The 21158-nt window shown below is 51.9% G+C and overlaps 1 protein-coding gene across 1 annotated transcript in view; it reads left to right on the top strand.

Moving 5' to 3' along the window:
* LMNTD2 (lamin tail domain containing 2) overlaps positions 1–21158 on the top strand; it is a 64156-nt gene that overhangs the window by 38245 nt on the left and 4753 nt on the right. Inside the window, exons 7-14 of the mRNA XM_074954734.1 lie at positions 1420–1518; positions 1957–2072; positions 6883–7100; positions 9200–9326; positions 10301–10496; positions 12948–13067; positions 18476–18684; positions 19789–19937. Of these exons, the coding sequence (XP_074810835.1) occupies positions 1420–1518; positions 1957–2072; positions 6883–7100; positions 9200–9326; positions 10301–10496; positions 12948–13067; positions 18476–18684; positions 19789–19937 (1234 nt within the window). The remainder of the gene's footprint in view (positions 1–1419; positions 1519–1956; positions 2073–6882; positions 7101–9199; positions 9327–10300; positions 10497–12947; positions 13068–18475; positions 18685–19788; positions 19938–21158) is intronic.

The raw sequence follows: 21158 nt of genomic DNA, 5'->3' as shown, positions 1-21158 counted from the left end.
ATCTTCTCCTGTTATCTGATACTGTAGTAAGGGTTAGCTGGGGGAAGTGAGCCTGGCAAAAGCAACAGGTTTTTCTTCTGACACCAGCTAATAGTATTCATGACTCCACTTGCAGAGACACCTCATCACCTGTGAGTGAATTGATTCTGAGGCACCCTCCCCACTAGCTGGCAGTACAGTTGCACCAGTGGGCATGCTACAAAATCATCCCATTACTTGGCACAAATATGGCACCTTTCCTCCAATTTATCTCCAAGCTCTTCGGGGACAGTTAGCTTTGGCCCACTCTTGATAGGCAGGAAAGCATTGCTGTACTTTAGGGAGAGGGAATTGGAGACTTAATGAAGGAAGGTGACTTGCCCTGTGTTCTTCTACATACAGTAGCAGAGTCAAGGAGCAAGTTCTGATTCTCCTTACCCTGCTGTAACCACTAGCCCGTGCACTGGTTACAGAGACTGCAAGTCTAAAACAAGACATGCATGGTGTTTTTCAGGACAGACCTTTGATTCTCAGAGATGGTATTTTCTTCTTTCACATCTGCTTCGGGTGACAACTTAAGCATGGTTAAAAAAACCTGAAAGGAAATATCCAGCTCGCACGGCAACAGAGGATAAAGAGCAGTCTGACTCTGGTACAGTGGGGTTAGAAGTCCTGTTCAGGGTCTTCTCCAGGCTCTATGCCAAGTGAATAAACACACCCTCCACCCTACAGATCAGAGTGCAGACCTGATTGGCCCAAATAGTGGCCCTCAGCGAAACACTGCACTAAATTCTGGTTTTGCTTTTTATGATCTTCCCCCAGTGCTGCGGAGTCTTGATGGTCCCTACTAGACAGACCTACAGCTGCAGGGGACATAGGGACCAGGAGACAGCACAGAGACTGCTCTGGGGGCAAAAAAAAAGCCACTTACAGAAATGTCCCAAAACCACAGAAATAAACATACCAGCTCACAGTCATGTTAAGACCATTACTGGAGTTTGGGGGTCGAGTGGGAGGTTATTTAAAGACAGAACTGAATGCTCACCCTTGAGTAAGTGAACATGGATTGTGCTTTAGCGTGTCCACAAAGAGGGTGTTGGCCGAGGATCACTGCTTTAGCTTGTTTCATATCAGGCCCCCTCCACCCTGGGACTCTTCCCACATCTAGCCAGGAACCTCCTCTCATCTACCAGTATAGGGAGAGTGGGTGGTCACACGCCCCTGGGGCCCCCGTTTTGATCCCCACATTGAGAATCCATGAGCTAGAGGATCAAAGCGCATGCCCTGCAGTGGGGCTGCAGCACCTGAGTCCAACTGATGGGGGCGGGGGAATGAGAAAGGACGACCGAAGTTAGGACTCGGAAAACACTCTTGCACACCGGACAAATCACACGTGACGGAGTGGCTCTGTTAACGTGCTGCTTGCATCTCTCCATGTAGCTTTGGTCAGAGGTGGGAAACAACGTAGAGGCAGAGCCTAGTAACATGGTGCTGCGGAGGATCCCCAAGCACATGAGCTTCCTGGATTCATTCTTCAAGGTCAGTCCAGTGCACAGCTCCATGGAGGGCGGTAGAGTCAGGGTTAAGTGCAAGACCAGGGACTGGAAGCCCCTTCTGACAAAAGACTCCACTTCACTGCTTGATGTGCCATCGGTGTGCGATTGTATTAAACAGCTGGTGAGGGGCCAGGAGGGGAAGAGAAACGCTCCTGAGACTGGCATTGGTAGTGAGGCCCTTGTCCAACCCTTTCAGTGAACACGGCAGAGCCAGATCTTTGGGCTGTCCAAAAGCTCGTAGGGAACCCTGCAGCCTTGGGCTTAGAACAGACACAATAGTCACTCTGCCACCATTTTTGGCTGTGGCATTTGTCTCTAGAGGACACCAAAGGGGCTAGCAGTTGGCAGAGATCTGCCTGGCACACAGATCGCAGTCCTGGACAACGATTGGCAGGTTCACCAGTTTCTTCCGCTTTTTTAGGATAGAGATCCAGCAACACTTGAGAGGGAAAAGGACAACGGAAGAACCCAGACGGCAGAAGTAGTTCAAGCAGAATTCGACGTCTACCCCAAGTCCTCTACAGACTCAGAGGCCAGGTACGGCAAAGCCAGTGACTGCTCCCCACCTGCTCTCCATTACCACAGGGCTATTAGTTAATCCCCACAATACTGATGTTCGCAGCACCACTAGTGGCTTCATATTAGAGTCAGGGGTATCCCAATGAGGTCTATGGGGCAAATTCACAGTGACACCAGTTCTAGCCCAGTGTAACTCCACTGACATTGTTGGAGTCACTCCCGATTTACACTGGTGTGCATGAGAGAGAAACAGGCCGAATGGATTTACAGCAGGGCTGTTTGGTCTGTAACTGTTACTGTGAGCTACATACAGAAGAAACAGGATTTCTACAGGGAGTGCAAGATTCACACCTGCCACTCCCATAGGGGGACCCTACCCCCTTCACCTCGCTCTTCTCATGCCCTTATCCGAGTGTGATGGCATGGAGGTCACCCCAGTACTACCCCTTTCGGCCAGACATGGTGCCACAGGTGAGCCCTGCCGCACTCCTCTTCACCCAAGCTATAAACCAAGCTAGACTTTTTTAATCAACGAGCACCCCCCCTTTCCAAGGTCCATGTACTGACTGCAATAGGCATAAATAGGTGCTCACCCCAATACACTGAGGGATATTTGTTGTGCCATGCTCAGTCCAACCAGCAATCAAGGACTGGATTTGGGGTGAAAGGCTTGGGGGACACGAGGCTTGGGTGCTGTTTTTGTTGTTAGTGACAAAAGGGAAAATAGAATGTTTGAAGTAAAATATTTCAGGTATTCCATAGGTGAATTAATTTTTCACTAACCTCCTAGAATATTCTGGACCTTTGTAGAATCTCATGGAACTTTAGAGACTTTCTGAGAACTACATTTTCCTCAAATCCCCTAGAATATTGTGGGCCATGCCCTGGAGGGTATATAAGGGGTGGGGTGTCGCCCGTCAGTCAATGAGATTAAGAGCGAAGTGAAGTGACAGCCTAGCTGTGATATTGTGAACTTCATTTTATTGTGTAATTGTGAAAGTGTATGTGTGGTTGGCATGGAAATGGAGGTGGGGTGCCGAAAACACTCCTCGACTGGGGCACCATTTGGTCTAGGGCCAGCCCTGCCAGCAATCTCTGGCTCCTTCCTTCAGGACACTCTGCTTCCCCACACCTGTGAGCAGTCTGTTTCTGGGACTCTCCCTGGTTCTGCCTCTGGGTTACTCTTTTTCAGCCCTTCCTTAAGCAGGAGTCCCCCATTCTCCCCTCTGAAGCGGAGTTGTGGATTAGCCAGCTGTAGGGTCTTTGCCAGCTTCCCCCTCAGCTGGCCCCTTTTCCCTCAAGGAGCCTTCCAGCTTCTCAGCTAGCCTTTCCGCATTGCTGGCTGCCCTGCTATCAGGGAAGAGGCAGCATATGCGCTGCTCCCCTTCTCCTAATTCATCCCCAGCTGGCTGGGGGCTTTGCCCCACCGTCTCTGTAAGGGTCCTGTCCCTTAAAGAAACAGTATTGGCATTTCCTCCCAAAACGCTTCTTACTCCTAGAACCACTTCCGCTCTCCCAATATCTCCCAGGCAGGGGCGGCAGGTTTGCATAATTTTTGGTGGTGCCCGGAACAGGTCCAAATCCTGTCCCCCCCAGCCTTGTAAGCCAACATACAGTAACTCCTCACTTAAGGTTGTCCCAGTTAACGTTGTTTAGGTAATACGTTGCTGATCTGTTAGAGAACATGCTCATTTAAAATTGCGCTATTCTCCCTTATAGTGTTGTTTGGCAGCCGCCTGCTTTGTCCACTGCTTGCAGGAAGAGCAGCCTGTTGGAGCTAGTGGTGGGGGCTTGGAACCAGGGTGGACTGGCAACCCCCCTGTCAGCTCCCCTAAGTTCCCCGTGCGGCTGCCGCCCAGCAGACTATCAACTGCTGGACAGTTCAGGTGTCTCTCCCCCCATTGCCATGTGCTGCTCCTGCCCTCTGCCTTGGAGCTGCTCCATGAACCTCCTGCTTGCTGTGCAGGGGAGGAGGGGGAAGAGGGGTGCTGATGTTAGGGTGTCCCCCTCCCCCGTTCCTGCCCCCCCATCTCCACAGAGCAGGGGCGGGATACGACAGGGCTCAGAATGGAGGGAGCTTGCTGGCAGCAGCTGCTGTCTCAAAGTCTCTCTCTCACACACAGAGTGTGTGTGTCTCTGTCTCTCTCTGCCATGGTGTTCTCCCCCCCACTCCCATTTGTGCTGCCTTATAGAGTGTGAGGCTGCATCAACAACGTGTTAACCCTTGAGGGCTCAGGGGAGTGCTAGTTCATCATTTAGCAGTAAGGCATTCCCTGGGAAATATCCCACCCTCTGACTCTACCACCTCAACCAAGCTTCCATTGGCAAAAAAAGTTCCCTGGAACCTAACCTCCCTATTTACATTAATTCTTATGGGGAAACTGGATTCGCTTAACATCGTTTCACTTAAAGTAGCATTTTTCAGGAACATAACGACAATATTAAACGAGGAGTTACTGTATATTTAAAATAATGTAAAACTGTGAGGGCTCTGGGGTGGGGCTGGTGATGAGGGGTTTGGGGTGTGAGAGGGCTCAGGCAGAGGGCTGGGTTGAGGTTGAGGGGTTTGGGAGGGGCTCAGGCTGGGGAAGAGGGTTGGGGTGCAGGGGGTGAGGGCTCTGGCTGGGGATGTGGGCTCTGGGGTGGGACAGGGCTGGAGATGAGGAGTTTGGGGTGCAGACAGGCTGCCCCAGGGTAAGGGCACGAGAGGAGGACTCCCCCCAGCCCTCTCCCTGCAGGCAGCAGCAGCAGCCTCCCCCCACATCCCCCCTGCACCACACTCACCTTGCACCACTGTCACTGCACATGCTCCTAGGGCCCCTCTCAGGTACAGGAAGCCCCCCTGCCTCCTCTGTGGTGGGTGCTGGGGGGAGGGGAGGCTGCCATCACACATGCATCTCCTCCCCTGCTGCTGCCCCTCACTGTAACCTCACTGGGGGTGGAGGGTGGGGCTTCCCCTTGCCCAGTGTGGGGCAGGAGCTGTGACTGCAGGTGTAGGGGACCCCTGTGCTGGTGGAGGGTCCTGCTGGAAAATGAAAGGGTCTGAGGGAGAAGGGCAGGGTCAGGGTTAGCCTGCCCTGGCACTAGGGGATGGGGGGCACTAGGACCCTGAGGGAATGGGGGGCACTAGGACCCTGCGGGAGCAGTTGATGCAGGGAGGCAGCATGGAGCTGCAGGGGAGAGACAGGGATGCTCTGCACACAGGGACCCAGGGGAGGCGCGCCCGGGCAGCAAGTGGAGGCCAGGGGGCACTCAGGGCAGGCGTGAGGGGGCGGCAGGTGGGGCCCCAGGCCCTGAATATTGCTGGAGCCCATGCACCACGGGCCCATACAACTTGCTGCCCCTGCTCCCAGGTCCTTGTCTATACAGTCGGACATTTCAAACTCTTAAAGGCTTGCTACGTGATGGGGTGGGCTGACCGTTAGGCCCCACTACTCTTAAGGAGCATGCCACCCCATCACACTGAACTACCATCTTATAATCAATCCTTTTTAACAAGGGGTCCCATGTCTCCAGAGAAACCCTCACTCTACCCCAGGATGTCTCTCAGAATGAATAGCCACAATAGCTACTATGGTCTGTTGCTTCATTGTTTTCCATTGTGGATGTATGGGGGTCTATCCCCCTTCCTACTGGGGAGTCTCCCCACAGCATCCTCCAACTCCAGGCATTGATCAGAAACTCAGATTCCCTTGAGTCAAGGCAACACAGCACTGGGGCGTGTGTATTTTGTAGTGATTCATATTATGGAGAAACTAAACTAGAGAGGAGGAAAAATGGCCTTATATGAGTAACCCAGCAAGCAGTGGAGCAAGCCATTGGGTTTTCATGTCAGCTGATACAGCTGCAATAGACCTGCCTCTTTCTATAGTTGTCTGGTTATTAGCTGTCTAATGTGCTAAAAAGTGCTTTTGTAATCCATTTGATTAGGTACCAGTGTTTGACTCGTTATTTAAAGGGTTACTACAAACAATATTTTTGTAAGCCCAGATACATCAGTTTTATGTACTGTCTGAGGGGCACGGACCATAAAATGGGCTTAAAATTTGCCGATTTTCAAGTTCTCCTGTGTTAAGACTACCCCCCTCCAGCCCCAGCATGCACTCCGCTAATGCTATGTAAAGCACAGAACTCCATTGGAGAGGACAGCAGCTGCAATGCAGGTCTACCTGCATTATATTATTCAGCCACTAGATGTCTGTTTTCTGGATAGAGTTCCAGACAGAATGTGGTCCTTGGTAAACAATGAAGAGGAAGCTGGAACTCAAGCTGTGTAGAAACTAGTTTGGTGTTTTATATAATCACAGGTCTGTCTGTTATTCCATATAGCAAGACAGCAGCCACTTGCTCCAGCGTGGGGTTCTACACTATACTGTATTTTGCAATTTTTTTAAGAAAAACCCTTGTTTTACAAAATAACGATAAGCTGTAAGGGGTGGGTATGAGGTTACCAGCACAGTGCATGTTGGGGCATTATGAGGCAGGAAGTGGACTTTGTAGAAAGGCACAATTAAAGTCCAATCTGTATTGAATGCCTGTCATTGCTGAGCTATCTGAAGCATCCAGTAAAACATTCTAAAGTGGTTTGCTTTTAGTTTACAACTCAACTCACCTTTAAATGTACTACCGATAGATGATATGCTACCCCCAGGGTCTGGCCACAACATACACAAGATATTTTTTCTACTTATCAAACTGAATAAGGATTACTTTTCCATCACCCATAGTTCATTAGTTAATTCATTCTATTTCTGGGGTAGAGACTGCCAAACATTATAGACAGTACATCAATCCAGCCAGACCTTAAACATTTTATCTTTTCCTACAGATGGAAAATAAGTGATTTTAGCAGCTTCAGTTCAAGTCTAGAGCTGGTTAGTTCACCTGCAAGAAAGGAGAGGAAACTATACTCAGAAAGTTCTTGGTGGGATGTGATCTCTTCTCCAAAATCAGATCTTGTTTCTACACCAAGCAGGTCTGAAATTGCGGTATTGTTCCCCAGTCTCCCACCATCCTGGGAGAACATCCAGCCCCAACACTCTGGTTGTAAGTTTAAATTCTGCCACTTTATACGATCTGGCATTAGGGGAGTCATGCATGGGCAACACTTGCAGACACATGGCCTGAGCTCATGTAATCTAGATTAATCTGTCCAAGAGGGTGAGAATTAGTTACAGTTGACGCTAAATGGCTCCTTTACAATGTGATAACTACTGTCCTGAGGGATCCAGTTACAATCCTGTGGTCCCCTGACAGTTAAAAAATGTTCTCAGTTATTCTACCAATTTCAGTACAGTCACTCTGGCATAACTGAAATCAGGGTCCAGCTGGCAAACTACAGGAACTAAGTATATTTTAACCACACTGCGGAGTTTATTGAATTATTAATTATTATTATTATGCTAGTGTCTGGATGCCCTATCCAATGTCAAGGCCCCATTGTGTTAGGTGCCGAGCATGCATATAGTAAGAGACAGCCCCTATTCCAAAGGGTTTATAGACTAAATAGACAAAGGGAGCTTTATTATGCCCATTATGTAGAGAGATTAAGTGACTTCCCCAAGACCACACAGGAAGCCTGTGGCAGAGTTGAGAATTAATGATGTCCCCTGAGGCCCAGTCCAGTGCCTGAACCACAAGATGATCTTTTCTCGCAGGATGTAAATAGTTCCTGCAGCCACCTCCTGGGATCTACAGCAGCTGTAACTTGATGACAGCTTTAACTAACCTCCCAAGTAACAAAGCTTAGTTCAGAAAACCCCACCCAGTCGCACCGTACTGTCACGGGAGAGAACCAACCATCCCAGGCACCGATTGCCCTCGGTTTTCTGCAGTACCGGTCACACATCCGGCATCACTTGACCCTTACGCATATGCCTACACCTGGCACTGGGGGCATGATTCCCAGCTCGAGGAGACAAACCTGTGCTAGCTCTCGTAGCCACAACAGCGCACGTGGCAGGAGGGGCTAGCCACCCTGAGCGCCTGCCCAGAGATACTAGGTATGTATTCAGAGCAGGTAGCCCTCTCCCACCACTCACATCACCCCGGCTGTGCTATTTTTAGCCTGCTAGCTCACTGAGAGCGAGTGCAGCTACGTCTCCTCCAGCTGGGAATCACACCCCCAGCTCCAAGCAGAGACACCCCAAAACGGAATTGGTTAGCTAGCACTGGGCCCTGCCAGTGCAGGATTGCGGCTTGCAGTGGAGCCTGGGGCACTCTGGCCAGTTAGAGATTATAGGGACTGCACAGGAAGACGGGGCAGCCCTGGGGCCCTGAGCCAGAGCTCACTCATCGCAGCTTTGGATGTTAAAGGCCCCAGGTTGGAACCACTGACGCACAGTAAAGTTGTGCCGGGGTTTTCATTAGTAGCAGGAGGACACTAGTGTGCAGGGAAATTTGTCAGAACACACGGCGTCATTCCTTACTCTTTTCCAAGAGCTTCTGGGATCTTGAATAGCTATCGGCATGGCCACCAGGGATAGGGGTGTCACAGCCCCTGCACAGGCACTGAGTAGAAGTCTCTCCTAGGAGAGACAATGCTGGCCAGGACATCAGCGTTAGGCCTTCTCCTTTGGCAAAGCACCGTTGGGGCCCTGGCGTCTAACACAGCCAGGCAGGCATTTTGTGTTGAGGACAGCCCCTGTAATAGCATGGCATCAGGCACCGCGCTGCCAGGTCAGCGCCCAGAGCAGTGTTTGAACCTGCAGCCTGGCTGGGGCTGGGAACAAGGTGCACGTTTAACAGGGAGGGGGATTAACCATTGAGACACCTGGCCAGGAGACGTGGTCAATTTGCCATCACTTGGAGTCTTCAGATCAGGACTGAACATCCTTCGGAAGAGGCACACTAGTTCAACCACGAGTTACCGTGAGAATCACGGAGTAGAGTCCTACGGCCTATGTTAGGCAATGGTCTAACTAACGGATCATAATGGTCCCTTCTAGCCTTAGAATCTGTGAACCCCCCCTAAAAAGCAAGAGTACATAGTAAATTGGATGTTATCTGAAACCAGTTCTACCTCTGAGGAGAACGGGGCAGACTGAGCTCCACCTCGGTTTCCCCTTTCAGAGGATTACATTAGCACATGTTAATATTCAGTAGCTGTCCCCCCACTTTGAGTTTGTGTCTCTTTCTTTTAAAAGTCCTGGATCTGAAGACAGAGCAGTCCCAGGATCTGTGCCGTCTCACTCATGCCAGTCTTGATGGGATAGGAGTTTGCAAGACATCTGTGATGCCCTCACGTCGGAGCAAAGGCGAAGAATACGAAAGGTGAGTGCCATGACCTGGCCCCCCTGAGAACGTCAGATACAGATACAGGCAGCTGCTCTCATGTAGCTGGGACTCAGGAAGAATTACAGAAGTGTAGGACTGGAAGAGACCTTGAGAGTTCATCTAATCCAGTCCCCTGCACTCAGGGCAGAACTACATAATAACTAGACCATTCCTGACAGGTGTTTATCCAACGTGCTCTTAAAAATCTCCAATGATGGAGATTCCACAACCTCCCTAGGCAATTTATTCCAGTGCTTAAATTGCTGCAATTTAAGCCCATTACTTCTTGTCCTATCCTCAGAGGTTAACGAGAACAATTTTTCTCCCTCCTCTTTGTAACAACCTTTATGTACTTGAAAACTGTTATCATGTCCCACCTCAGTCTTCTCTTCTCCAGACTAAACAAACCCAATTTTTTCAATCTGCCCTCATAGGTCACGTTTTCTAGACATTTAATAATTTTTGTTGCTCTCCTCTGGACTCTCCAATTTGTCCACATCTTTCCTGAAATGTGGCACCCAGAACTGGACACAGTACTACAGTTGAGGCCTTATCAGTGCAGAGTGGAGCGGAAGAATTACTTCTCGTGCCTTGCTCACAACACTCCTGCTAATCCATCCCAGAATGATGATTGTTTTTTTTTTGCAACAGCATTACCCTGTTGACTCCTATTTAGCTTGTGATCCACTATGACCCCCAGATCCTTTTCTGTAGTACTCCTTCCTAGGCAGTCATTTCCCATATGTATGTGATCAATTGATTGTTCTTTCCTAAGTGGAGTAGTTTGCATTTATCCTTATTGAATTTCATCCTATTTACTTCAGAAGAAGTTTAAGCTGCGACAGTGATAGGTCTCTCTCTCTCTCTCACACACTCGCTCCTTGTCTGCTAGCAGTAGAGGAGGAAGAGAAGCTCCTATCCTCTTTCTTCCTTTGGTGCATTATTCCTTCCATTTGTCTCCCTACCCCCAGGGCTCCTGGGGATACAGGCTTCCTAAAGATCACCACCGTGAATCGCAAGGGCAAATTCGTTCGAATCCTCAACACCTCATTGGACCAAGACATGGACCTGAGTGGCTTCATCATCCAGCAGTGGATGGGAGGGTACCCGGTGTCCATCTACCGCTTCCCCCCAGACACTACGCTGCCCGCACTGCATCACATCACGGTGAGCAGCAGGCCCATTTGTGGCGCGATGCACTGCCCGCTCAGTGGCTGGAAAGGCGAGAACTGTGTGACTAAGAAAACCAGAGACTCTGGGCCCCATTCTCCATTACGCTACAGCCGCTGCAGACACCTCGGGTGGCATAAAAGTGCCCTTAAAGGGGTGATAAATGGCCCCCGAGGGTACCTCCTGTGCAGGGCTGGCGTGGAGGTGGCACAATGGCTTGTAACAGGGTACTCACTGCTGGAGTCTCCTCTGCCCGATCAGACACTCCCTTCCTTCGCTCGCTCAAGGAGTCGCAGTGCCTCTCCTTGGTGGCTTGGTCTCCAGCCAGCTCCTATACCGTTTTCCCCTGCCAGGTTAGGAAAGTCTCACCAGACCAGCAGCCGGGGTACCTTTCTAGGCAGTGCCACTGTCCCAGTGGCTGGTAGGGAAACCCAGCCCCACCCACTACTCCGCTTTCCAGTCCAGGGGCCCACAACCAGCAGCCCAGGTCTGCACCATCTCAACCCTTGCTGCTGTTTCTCTGGGCCTCTTCCTACTCCACAGGCTTCCTCCACCACCCCTGTGAGTAAACCCTTCCCACCAACCCCAGGGCTCGGGCTCGGGCTCCAAGTTTCCGTTTCCGTTTCCATTTCCGTTTCCTCCTCCTCCTCCTCCTCCTCTCCTCACTAGGCCCAGAGAGAGACTGCAGCCCCTTCAGCTCTCGCTTCCTGGCTTTATACAAGCCCCACCTATTCCTGGCCAAATGGGCTCCATCTTCACTTCGGGCTTGTCAGTCAAGCCTATGTCTTCCCCCAGGTGCAGCCTGCCAGGTTAATTAGCCCCTTCTGAGCCACCTTAACCCCTTCAGGGGTGTGTGGGGAGAAGACCCCATCACACGGCTCTAGGTCAGCCCTGCTCCCGGCCCCCAGCATAAGGGGTATGTCAGGGCACGTCAGGGTTGTTGAAAGAGGGGGCCGTGGTGGGGAGGGGATGTAGGGTGACCAGACAGCAAGTGTGAAAAATCGGGCCGGGGGCAGGGGGTAATAGGTGCCTATATAAGAAAAAGGCCCAAATATCGGGACTGTCCCTATAAAATTGGGACATCTGGTCACTCTCAGGGGATGTGTCTAGAGTGCATTGAGCTATGGCTATTCTTGCTTCCCACAGGGGGGCATGAAAAGCAGAGTGTAAATTAGAGCAGCCCTGCAGCTGCTCTAACTTTAACCAAGCACATGGAGGTAGGCCCCAGAGTATGAGAAAAGCAAAGGGGGCTTAAAGCCACCTTAACACTTCCCCCTCCCCATCCTACCCCACACACCTCTCTTCCTGCCCCAAGCAAAGGAAGGGAGGGAGGGAGGGAAAGGGGCCCTGCATGCTGCTGCAGGACAGACAAGAGGATGCGGGCAGGACAAAGGCTGCCTCACTCATTAGAGTTCAGCAAAGGACAGAAGGAGCCTCCTCCAGTTGAGTTCTTCATCTCACAATGTCCCGGGTGCTGGGCTGTCTCCGAGGTGCCTGACTCAGTGGGAAGGGGAAGCTGGTGAGGGAAGAGCCACAAACAACACACAGAGCTGTATAGAAGAGTCAGTTGCCAGGCTAGGCAGCATCTCCCTTCAGCGGTTCCCACAATATTCCTGAGGTGGGTGGGGGAGGTGGCAGAGCCCGAGCTGTGGGGGCCCCAGCGCTGTGAAGCTCACTCCCCCCAACAGGGTTTCGCCCAGCCCAGCCCTCCCCACTTTTAAAACAACACTTGACACTGTGTGTCTGGCAGAGGCCTTTTCTGGGTTAACCACTCTTGGCCCCAGTGCAGCAGGCCCTGGCCTCTCATCAGTGGTGGCACAGCAGCCTGGGAAGCCGCCTGGCCAAACGGTAAGGTGGATGGAAAGCTATCGCCAGCCAGAGCTACAGAGCAGAGACATGGGCTACCAGAACAAGGAGTAAAGCAGGCAGTGCAGTTTACGGGCTAGAGCAGGGGTCTTGGGGGCAGGATTCCTGGGTTCCATTCCCAGCTCCACCACCGCACGCTGTGTGACCCTGGGCGAGGCATTTCTTGGGGGTCTCTCTTTACCCATCTGTGAAATGGAAACAACCGTACCCACCACACAGGGGTGTTGTGTGCCTGGGGGCCCAATCCTGCCCCTGTGCTTATGCCGAGGAGAGCCTTGCTCTGCAAGCGGCCCTACTGGCTAACGTCAGGAAAGTACTTGAAAGCCCTCAGATGACAGGCGATCGAGAGAGGGATGTGCTGGCGTAAGCGATACGGCGTGAGCTCCAGGAGCTGCACAGACACGATTCCCTTTCCCAGGGGCAGGACATGTTCATCCGATTGTAAGCTCCTTGGGGCAGGGGCTGTCTTTTTGTCCGTGTTTGTACAGCACTGAGCGCAATGGAGCCCTGGTCCACGACTAGAGCGCCTAGGCAGGCCACTAAAACAAATAACCAGCAATAATAATCTGCCCTGGTTTTTAGGTCTGGGCTGCAGGAACTGATTGCACCCATAAAAAACCCACAGACGTGACACTGAGGGCCCAGCAGTATTTCAGAACGGGCCCAGAATGCACCACAGTCCTCAGCAATGCGAAGGGCCAGGTGAGTTGCACTTGGGGGCATGCCGGGGTGGGAGGGGTGCTGTATTCGTTTGTACACCTCTCTGTGTCAGGCAGAGCGGCAGTGGGCGGCTGATAGCCCCAAGGTGGGCTCACATCACGGGAACCTTACCACGGGGCTGCAAGGCAGACAGTGCGGATCTACCAGGGCATGCCTGCAGGACGATCTCCCCTGCACACACATTGCTGTGACCCTGTTACTGACCTGCTTGATACGTCAGGGCTGGGGTAATATGTAACGAGTGATTCTTCACAGGCAGCCTGAGCCGTAGGTTAAAACCCAGGCTCCTGACGCTGCTTTCAGGACCTGTGTTCCCCCATGGCCAGCCCAGGCAGGAGGGATCTCCCCTCTCCTTCCCCTAGTGAGGGCAAAACTAGCTCAGGGCTTGCTGAGAAGTGTAGTCCCCCCAGCAGCCAGGGTCATAGTCTGGGATCTTGACAAAGCCTGCTGGGAAATGGGACTGGGTTTATAACAGGCTCCTTTCAGAGCTGGTGCTCGGCATTGGCATAAGCAGACTAAACAATTGCCTAGGGCCCCAAGCAGCTCAAGGGGCGCCCCCCATTCACTTGTTTAGTATGTGTTGTTTGTGGGGGCTGCCCCCCCTAATTATTCCTGCTTAGGGCCCCCAATGGGCTAGCACCACCTCTGGCTCCTTTTGCCACAGAACAAGGAGAGACTTGGAGGAAGCTTCTGGGACTTCTCCTAGAAGAAGGGGGAAAGTCCCCCTTTTGGGGGGCTGCTCTTTACTGTGGTGTAACTGGGGTGGCCTTTTCCATTGGTTCGCCCTGCCACAGTGACCCTTTCCGCTTCCAGTGCGGAAGGCAGTTCCTTGCTGGAGGCACAGCTGGATCATGCTCATCCCGCAGCGATGGTTCCTGTCCCGCGGGGCTGGGGCTGGCTCCCGCTCCGGGCATTGTGACCTGGCACGTGGGGTCATGATGGAGGGGTGGCCCGGCCGAGCTCAAGCGGCATTCTGTGACCCCGTGCACCAGCTCCTAATGCCCGGAGCAGGGAGCCTCTGCCTCTGCAGGGTGGGCTCTCTCTCCACTCCCACCCCAGGGCCTGCCCTCTGCACTGGGCTGGGATTAGGGATGTGGTCCCATGGCGGAGGGTGGTGCTGGGGTATTGGAGCCCGCTCAGCAGCTTCATATAGTGCACCCAGTGAATCAGGAGGCCCCCTGCATAGTCCTGACTGGGGATGCATTTCAGTCCAAGGAGTCTGTATAACCAGGACATACAGCAAACCAGAGATTGTAAACCAGCTGGGACCAGCTGGCGACTAGGGGGATCTCTCGGGTCTGGAGCACAGTGTGTCTGTTTCAGCCAGAGCTTTGTCTGCCTGCCACAGAGCTGACTCTGTGCCCTACAAGCCCCATCACGTCTTCTCAACCCAGGAGCAATTGCGTGGTGCTTCTGCAGAAGTGAGGGGAATGAGTGCTCCATAGGGCTGCCTCGATGACTCTCCCTCATCTGTCGGGCTCATTCGCCGTCCATGGAATCAGTAATTACAGACCAAGGCCTCTGCAGTCTTGCACAGCAGCTTATTCGCCACTTCCCCTTGTATCCAATTAGTCAAGTAAGGCATTTTGCATGCGGTAATGCTACACATTAAAATTCCCAAGCACATGTGTAACTTACATTTAAAAAGGACAGTGATTTTGATTTTGATTTAGCTGGGGCTTGGTCCTGCTTTGAGCAGGGGGTTGGACTAGATGAACCTCCTGAGGTCCCTTCCAACCCAGAGGTTCTAGGATTCTAGGATTTTTCTGTATGTTAAACAAATACCAATTATTCCAAACTAGCTGACTGAGTGTGCACATTAGCGTCCGAGATTATAGCCACTGCTGGTGTTGAGGTTGAGACGCATTGACTGGTTAACAGCTCCTTTTTCTAATGCACATGCTGACTCAGACAGTCTCTAGAATGGGTGGACAGCGTAGGGAATCTGGAGTAGAGCCGGTCAGAAAAACATCGGCGGAATTGTTTTCGGTGGGAGAACACTGTTCTGTCAAAGTCAAAACACTTTGGTTCAGAGAAAAACTGGGACCAAAGCTCCGACAATGTCCCATTCTGACATTTTCAGATCGCAGCATTCTGATCTTTTGTTTTGAAATTACTTTTCGTTTCAAATGGTTTTGGTTTTGTATTATATTGTAATATAAAATGTAAAAAGTCACTTGAAACATCATTTCAATAAACCCCAAACTTTTCTTTTTTTTTTGCCATTTTCTTTCATGGAGAATTTTGCAATGTGCGGATTTTGTTCTTAAGTGGGACAAAGGCAAATCTTGAAACCTTTTGCTCAACGGAATTTCTGTCTTCGGAACAGTTCTAATCAGTGGTCCAAATTTGAGAGCATTTGAGTTAACAGTTCCTGAGATACAGCCTCCTCTCCTCCCCAAAAAATCACTTGATAGCAACATTTTACAGTTCTTATAATGTTTTGTGCACACCTGGGGCTCAGACTATAAATCTAATCCTCCCCAAACTGAAGTCACCTGCTCAGAATTGATCTCCGCTAATGCCCAGCACCCTTTGCCCCTTCAGGGAAGCAATATTTAAAAGTTAGCCAGTGTAAAAGTTGGATCTACAATGTGGTTTGAGCCAAGGTGACAAATCAGTGAAAGTCGTTTGCGTATGTGCAGCAAGTCTGGGGCTCTACTGCAAGCCAGAGGGCTTGCAGGCAGCCTGCTATATAAGAGTAAGTGGATGGCTGAGGGCGTTATGTGGTGACCCTTGATCGGCCACAGTAGTACTTGTGTGCTGTGAGATTAACTCCCAGCCCTTGGTGGCGCTCCAAGAATGTGTGCTCTGCGCAATTGGCAGATATGCCTTTGGAAAGTTTTGCTTCTGGTTCAAGAGCAGTTATTTCAAAGTGTTCTAAAATCCACATGCACACTCAGCTGGGTTTGAAAATTGCTATGCCATATCAGGGCCAGGGATAGAGTTAGTGATCTAAGTGTGGGGTCATTGTCCTCTAGTTCCTCAGATAATCCCCCCCGCCCCCCCCCAAGGAGCTGATTTTAATAGACACATTACTCTAAAACTCACATGCATAAGGCGATTGTTTTGAAAACTGGTATGCTGCAAAATGGTGTGGGGTAAAGTAAATGGTGAAAATTTGAGATCATTTGGTCAAGGAGTTGCTGAAATATAGCCCCAGCCCCCCCAATATAACATTTTCAGCTTCTAATAGTGTTTTTTGGTGCAGATATAAGGAAAAATCTAAGACTCTGCCCCCCATTAAATGCATAGCATGGACTGCCCTTGAGCTCACCTATTGAACAGTACAATATTTGTACTTCCCGGTTTTCATAGGTTTAAGTATAGGTGCACATTCTGGAAGGGGATTAGGCAGCGCTGGGCAACCTTCATTACGTATTAACAAAGTTTTTGAGCAGTTATCAAAGACCTATGGTACAGCACAACCTCAGAGAAGGAATGTTTTACTCCTAGCACTGAGCCAGGCGGTCACTCTCCTGAGACTGCTTCCTCACTCCCAACATGGCAGATATGTCGGGCAAAGCATGTCTGCAGTTCTGCCCCACGGCCCTCACCGCCGTCCATTGGGACTTCCACAGAGCATCAAAGGAGCCCACCAAGGCGCACCACTGGAGCTGGGCTGGGGGACCTGCGATGCAGCAAGTAGTTCGGTGTTAGGTGCAGTAGGTGGAGACGTTATCCTCCCACGTAGTGAGGGGGGACGGAAGGGTAGCACAGAGGATCGCTCCTGCTCAGGGAAGCTCAGCAGCACATGAGCACCGTTCCCCATTTCCTCCCGTGGATGTTTTCCCTCCACACACTCTCACCAGCTCTCTTGGAGTACGGGTGAGTGAAAGCCAAAAGAACTAGGTTCTATTCCCCGCCCTTCCACTGCCTCAGTTTCCCATCAGTACAGTGGGGTCAGGAGAGCTGACTCACACCTTTGAAGATCCTTAGCTGAAAGGTGCTGTGTAAGCATTGCACGGGCTTCTGGGGAGCTTCCAGGCAGAGTTCAAGGTGCTGACTTTAATCTGTAACGACTGAAATGGTTTGGGTCCTGGTGAGCTGAGAATCCATCTCTCCCCACCTGTGCTGCAGCGGCAGCCAACAGAGGCCTTGGAGCTGCAGTTCCTGGAATTAAATTAGAGGGATCCGTTAGCAGAGTGTCCCCCTAGAGGCCCCTCTAAAATCGACTCCCCTCCTTGCTATACCGCAGATGAGTTTGTGAAGCTTGTGGGGGAGGAGTGGGCTTACAAGTGGTCAGGCAGGTTTGCCTGTGTTGGTGTAGGGGAGCTTGTTAATTAGAGGACTGTGCAAGTGACCATGGTTCTGTGGTTGAGATGCCTGGAGCCGTGGCCAGGTGTCCAACAAATGGAGCTAGATACCGGCGATCTAGAATAGCAAAGCATTACGGAGGAGGAGGATGAAGATTGTGAGTACAGGGAGCAGCCTCCTCAGTGGGATTCTCTGGCCCGTTACACTGAGTTTTCAGGAGACATGCACTCAGCTCTCTCTGTCACATGCTGGCGTGTCTCCGCGTTGCTTCCCCTTGGCTGCAGGGGGGAGCACCAGGTGTGTAGCACACAAGCAGGTATCCTTCCCACGAGCAAAAGGTTTTGATTTTCAACTTCCCAGCTTTCATCTCTCTGGTGAAGGCTTTCCTGCTGCACCTGTGCTGCTCCAGGTACACTGCCCAGCAGCTGCCAGTCGAATCATCTTCCCAACAAAGCTGCCTCCTTGTGTCCGAGTACAGGAAGCACAGGGATCTGAGCTGAGATGGATGCTGGAAGCAGGGCTAATTGCAGCCCTGAGCTTGGTTGGCAACAGCCTTTTTGCACTCATGTCGCCTTGTGGCCTTGTTGCTGTCCCCTGGCCCTGAGCCTCTCCTGGGCGCTATGTCTGGGTTAGACAGCATCCCTCTGATTCCAGGAGGGGGAAAGATAGACAGTGAAATCTGCAGGTGTTCTCAATATTCTAAGGCTTTCCCCAACATGTCCCGAACCCCAGCTTTCTCCTAGGGGCTGCTCCCACCCACAGGCTTTCCCATCACAGCAAAACATCAGCCACTTCCCTGTCGGTCACCACACCGCCCCAAGGCCACAGCTGCTGCGCTGGTCATTCCTCTGTCAGCAGTTGTCCTTTGCCTCCCTACAGAGCCAAGCCCAGCCTCAGAAGCAGCGTTGTCTTCCCTCCCCAGAGTCTGCCATGTGGTGGTCGGTTTATTGCTCCCACCCGGGTCAGAGTTTCAGTAACAGGCTGTGGGGGGGGCCATGACAAGTCACCAAGCAGGAATAAATCCAGCCCGTGGAGCAGTTGGGATGTGAGGAGGGAGAACCAAGGGATAGAGGGGCCTGGAGAATAATCCTCTCTCTTTCCTTTCCTCCCCTCACTCCCTTGGCCTGTCCGAGACTCTCTCCAGGTACACGGCCCCTCACAGATTCACAGCAGCCGCAGACGCCTACAGTGATAACACGGACCTTTCTGTGGACAAGTTCCCACTCGCTGGAGAAGGGGAGGAAGCAGAAGAACCTCTGCCCCAGAAGGATCAGCAATGGGTCCCTGCGGCGCCATGCAGAGGGAGGACAGGCAGGCCACCGGCTGTACTGCAGGAGGCCAGGTAAAAACCCTGGCTGGAGAGAAACGCTCAGCAAAGCTCCTCTCCTGGGCCTGGCACAAGGGGCCCGATGCCCAGTCACACAAAGGCTTCTTTGCCCCATCCCTGCAGGGGGCCTCGCTGCTGGCGTGGAGCTGCTGTGAGAGCTCTGCCCCAGCCCTGCTCCCAGGCCCCAGTGGAGAGGGCAGGTTGGAGGTAGGCCGGGCGGGGGAATGGGAGGCTGGGAGTGGAGACTGGCTGGCTGGAATGTGCTGTGCTCAGGCTAGTCCCTTCTTCCTAACACCCACTCAAGGCCATGGGAGGCAGAGCATATGCTGGAGCTGCTCTAGCTTACTCCCGGGGGTGGGGAGTCCACCACCTGGCCCCAGACCATGGAAAGACCAAAAGGTGCCTTGAAACTGGCTTTGCCAAGCTCTCCCCTTCCTGCCACAAGAGGAGGGGCAGAAGAACTGAAAATCAGGGCCAAGGGGTGCAATGTCTGATCCTCTAGGGTTTTTCTGGCTCAGCTAGGCCTTTAGCACTGATATAGCTGCTACATTATGAGTCAGGGGCAGGGAGAATCATACAGCAGCAGCAGATAGCGTGAAGGAAGTTGAAGTTGGGAAATCAGAGAAGAGGCAGAGGCTAAGTCAAGTTTGGCCAACACGTAGCAGGGAGTTTATTGAGCCAAGAGTGTGAGGCACCCCCAAATGGCCAGGATATAAGAGCTGAGCTGTAGCAGTGATCGTATTTGTGCTGAGAGCGGGTGTAATGGAAATTCATACTTCAGGGGCTCAGCTGGGTGCTGCTGCTGGGGTGAGGCAGGAATGTTCTCTCCCAGGGACAGCATTGCATAACTCGCCAGGTGCATTATGGGCTTTTTACGGGCGAGATGTAGGACGCCAAAGCAGACAGAATATTGATCGGAGCTGATATTGCACATTTCAGAAAGGCTGGTGGTTCCCTGCAAATGAGATTCCATACCAGTAGCTGATGGTTTGAAACATTCCCAGCAGTAAAATGAAGCCCTTGAATTGACTGAGACTGATGAAAAGTGTTGGTAACAGATTACTGACACTCAGCCAGCTTACGTGGTGCATCGTGAATGGGTCCTGTTTCTCCTCACAGGGACAGGAAGCACTTTCCTGTTGGCTCTTCAAACAGGAACCATCTGGGAGACCCTTCAAACGGCGGTAAGAGGAAAATCCAGCCTGGACCCAGAGAGACAGTTCACAAGACTGTCTCTTTCTCAGTCGAGAACTTACCTTCCATATCAGGTGCGTTGGTGCAGAGCAGCACAGTGCTACATACCCTACAAAATAGTTTGGTACTAAACCAGCTCAGCCAATCCAGCACTGACTTGCACAGTGGCACTCACCCTCGGTGTCAGGCAACCTGCATTCAGATGATTTTGAACAAAACAATGTCATGTCGGTGGATACACTACGTGAACCAAGTAGCCATGAAAATGCTCCTCAACCCCCAGGACTGTCTAGAAAGCGCCTGTTCCCTGCTTTCAGCCTGTGTTTCCTCTGCCCAGAATGCCAGGCCCTCGCCCAGGTCTGGAATGTATAATCACCCCTTACCCACAACCCCACAGCAGGTTCCAGAAAGAAGGCACACCTCAGACTGGCAACTGTAACATTCTCTTTACTATCAACATCAAGAAGATCCTCCCATGGCGTAAAGTGCCCTAGCGTCGCTGACTTCCCCAGAACTCCACCAGCTTACAGCAGCTGAGGGGCTGGCTCACATTGGCAACGTGAATGTACTCTCCTTAGAGCACCAAGCGTGTTCCACCGACCACCCAGCATAACCCTCCTGTGCCCTCCCACAGATCTCCAGCCCTCCACCCCGCTGCACCTCCCCTGCCAGCTTTGGGACTCTCCCACAGTCCCCGTGTGATGACATGGAGGTCACTCCTGTGCAGCCCCGGTTGGCTGAGCATGGCCCAACTGGTGAGCCCTGCCTCACTTCCCTTCGCCTGGGTTATAAACGAGTCCAGACAGACCTATTACATCAAAGCCCACCCCCTTTTCCAAGGGTCTCAGGTATTAACAAGAGCCAAAAGCACAAGCAGGAGCTTACTCAGATACACCTGGGGACATTCGTTGTCTCGGGTTCAGTCCAACCAGCAATCTCTGGCTCCTTCCTTCAGAAGACTCTGCATCCCCACACCCCTGAGCAGTGTTTCTGGAACCCTTCCAGGTGTCTTCTCTGGGTGGCTCCTTTTCAGGCCATCCTTAGGCAGGAGTCTCCCCAGCTCTCCTCTTGGGAGCTGAGCAAGTTCTGGGTTAGCATTGCCCTGCCCTGCCCCTTCGGCAAGACCCTGATCTCTTAAAGCTACAGGGATGGGATTTCCTCCCAGACACCCCTCAATCCCAGCACTGCTTCCTCTCCATCCGTATCCCCCGTTAGGGCCTTCTGTAGATCTACTGGACTTCTCAGATCCTTAAGGGCTATGCCACCTGGTGGGGTGGGCTGACCACGAGGCATTA

The sequence above is a fragment of the Natator depressus genome, chromosome 6 (assembly GCF_965152275.1).
Source record: "Natator depressus isolate rNatDep1 chromosome 6, rNatDep2.hap1, whole genome shotgun sequence".
NCBI classification, from domain to species: Eukaryota; Metazoa; Chordata; order Testudines; family Cheloniidae; genus Natator; species Natator depressus.
This window is presented reverse-complemented; position numbering and strand designations above follow the sequence as displayed.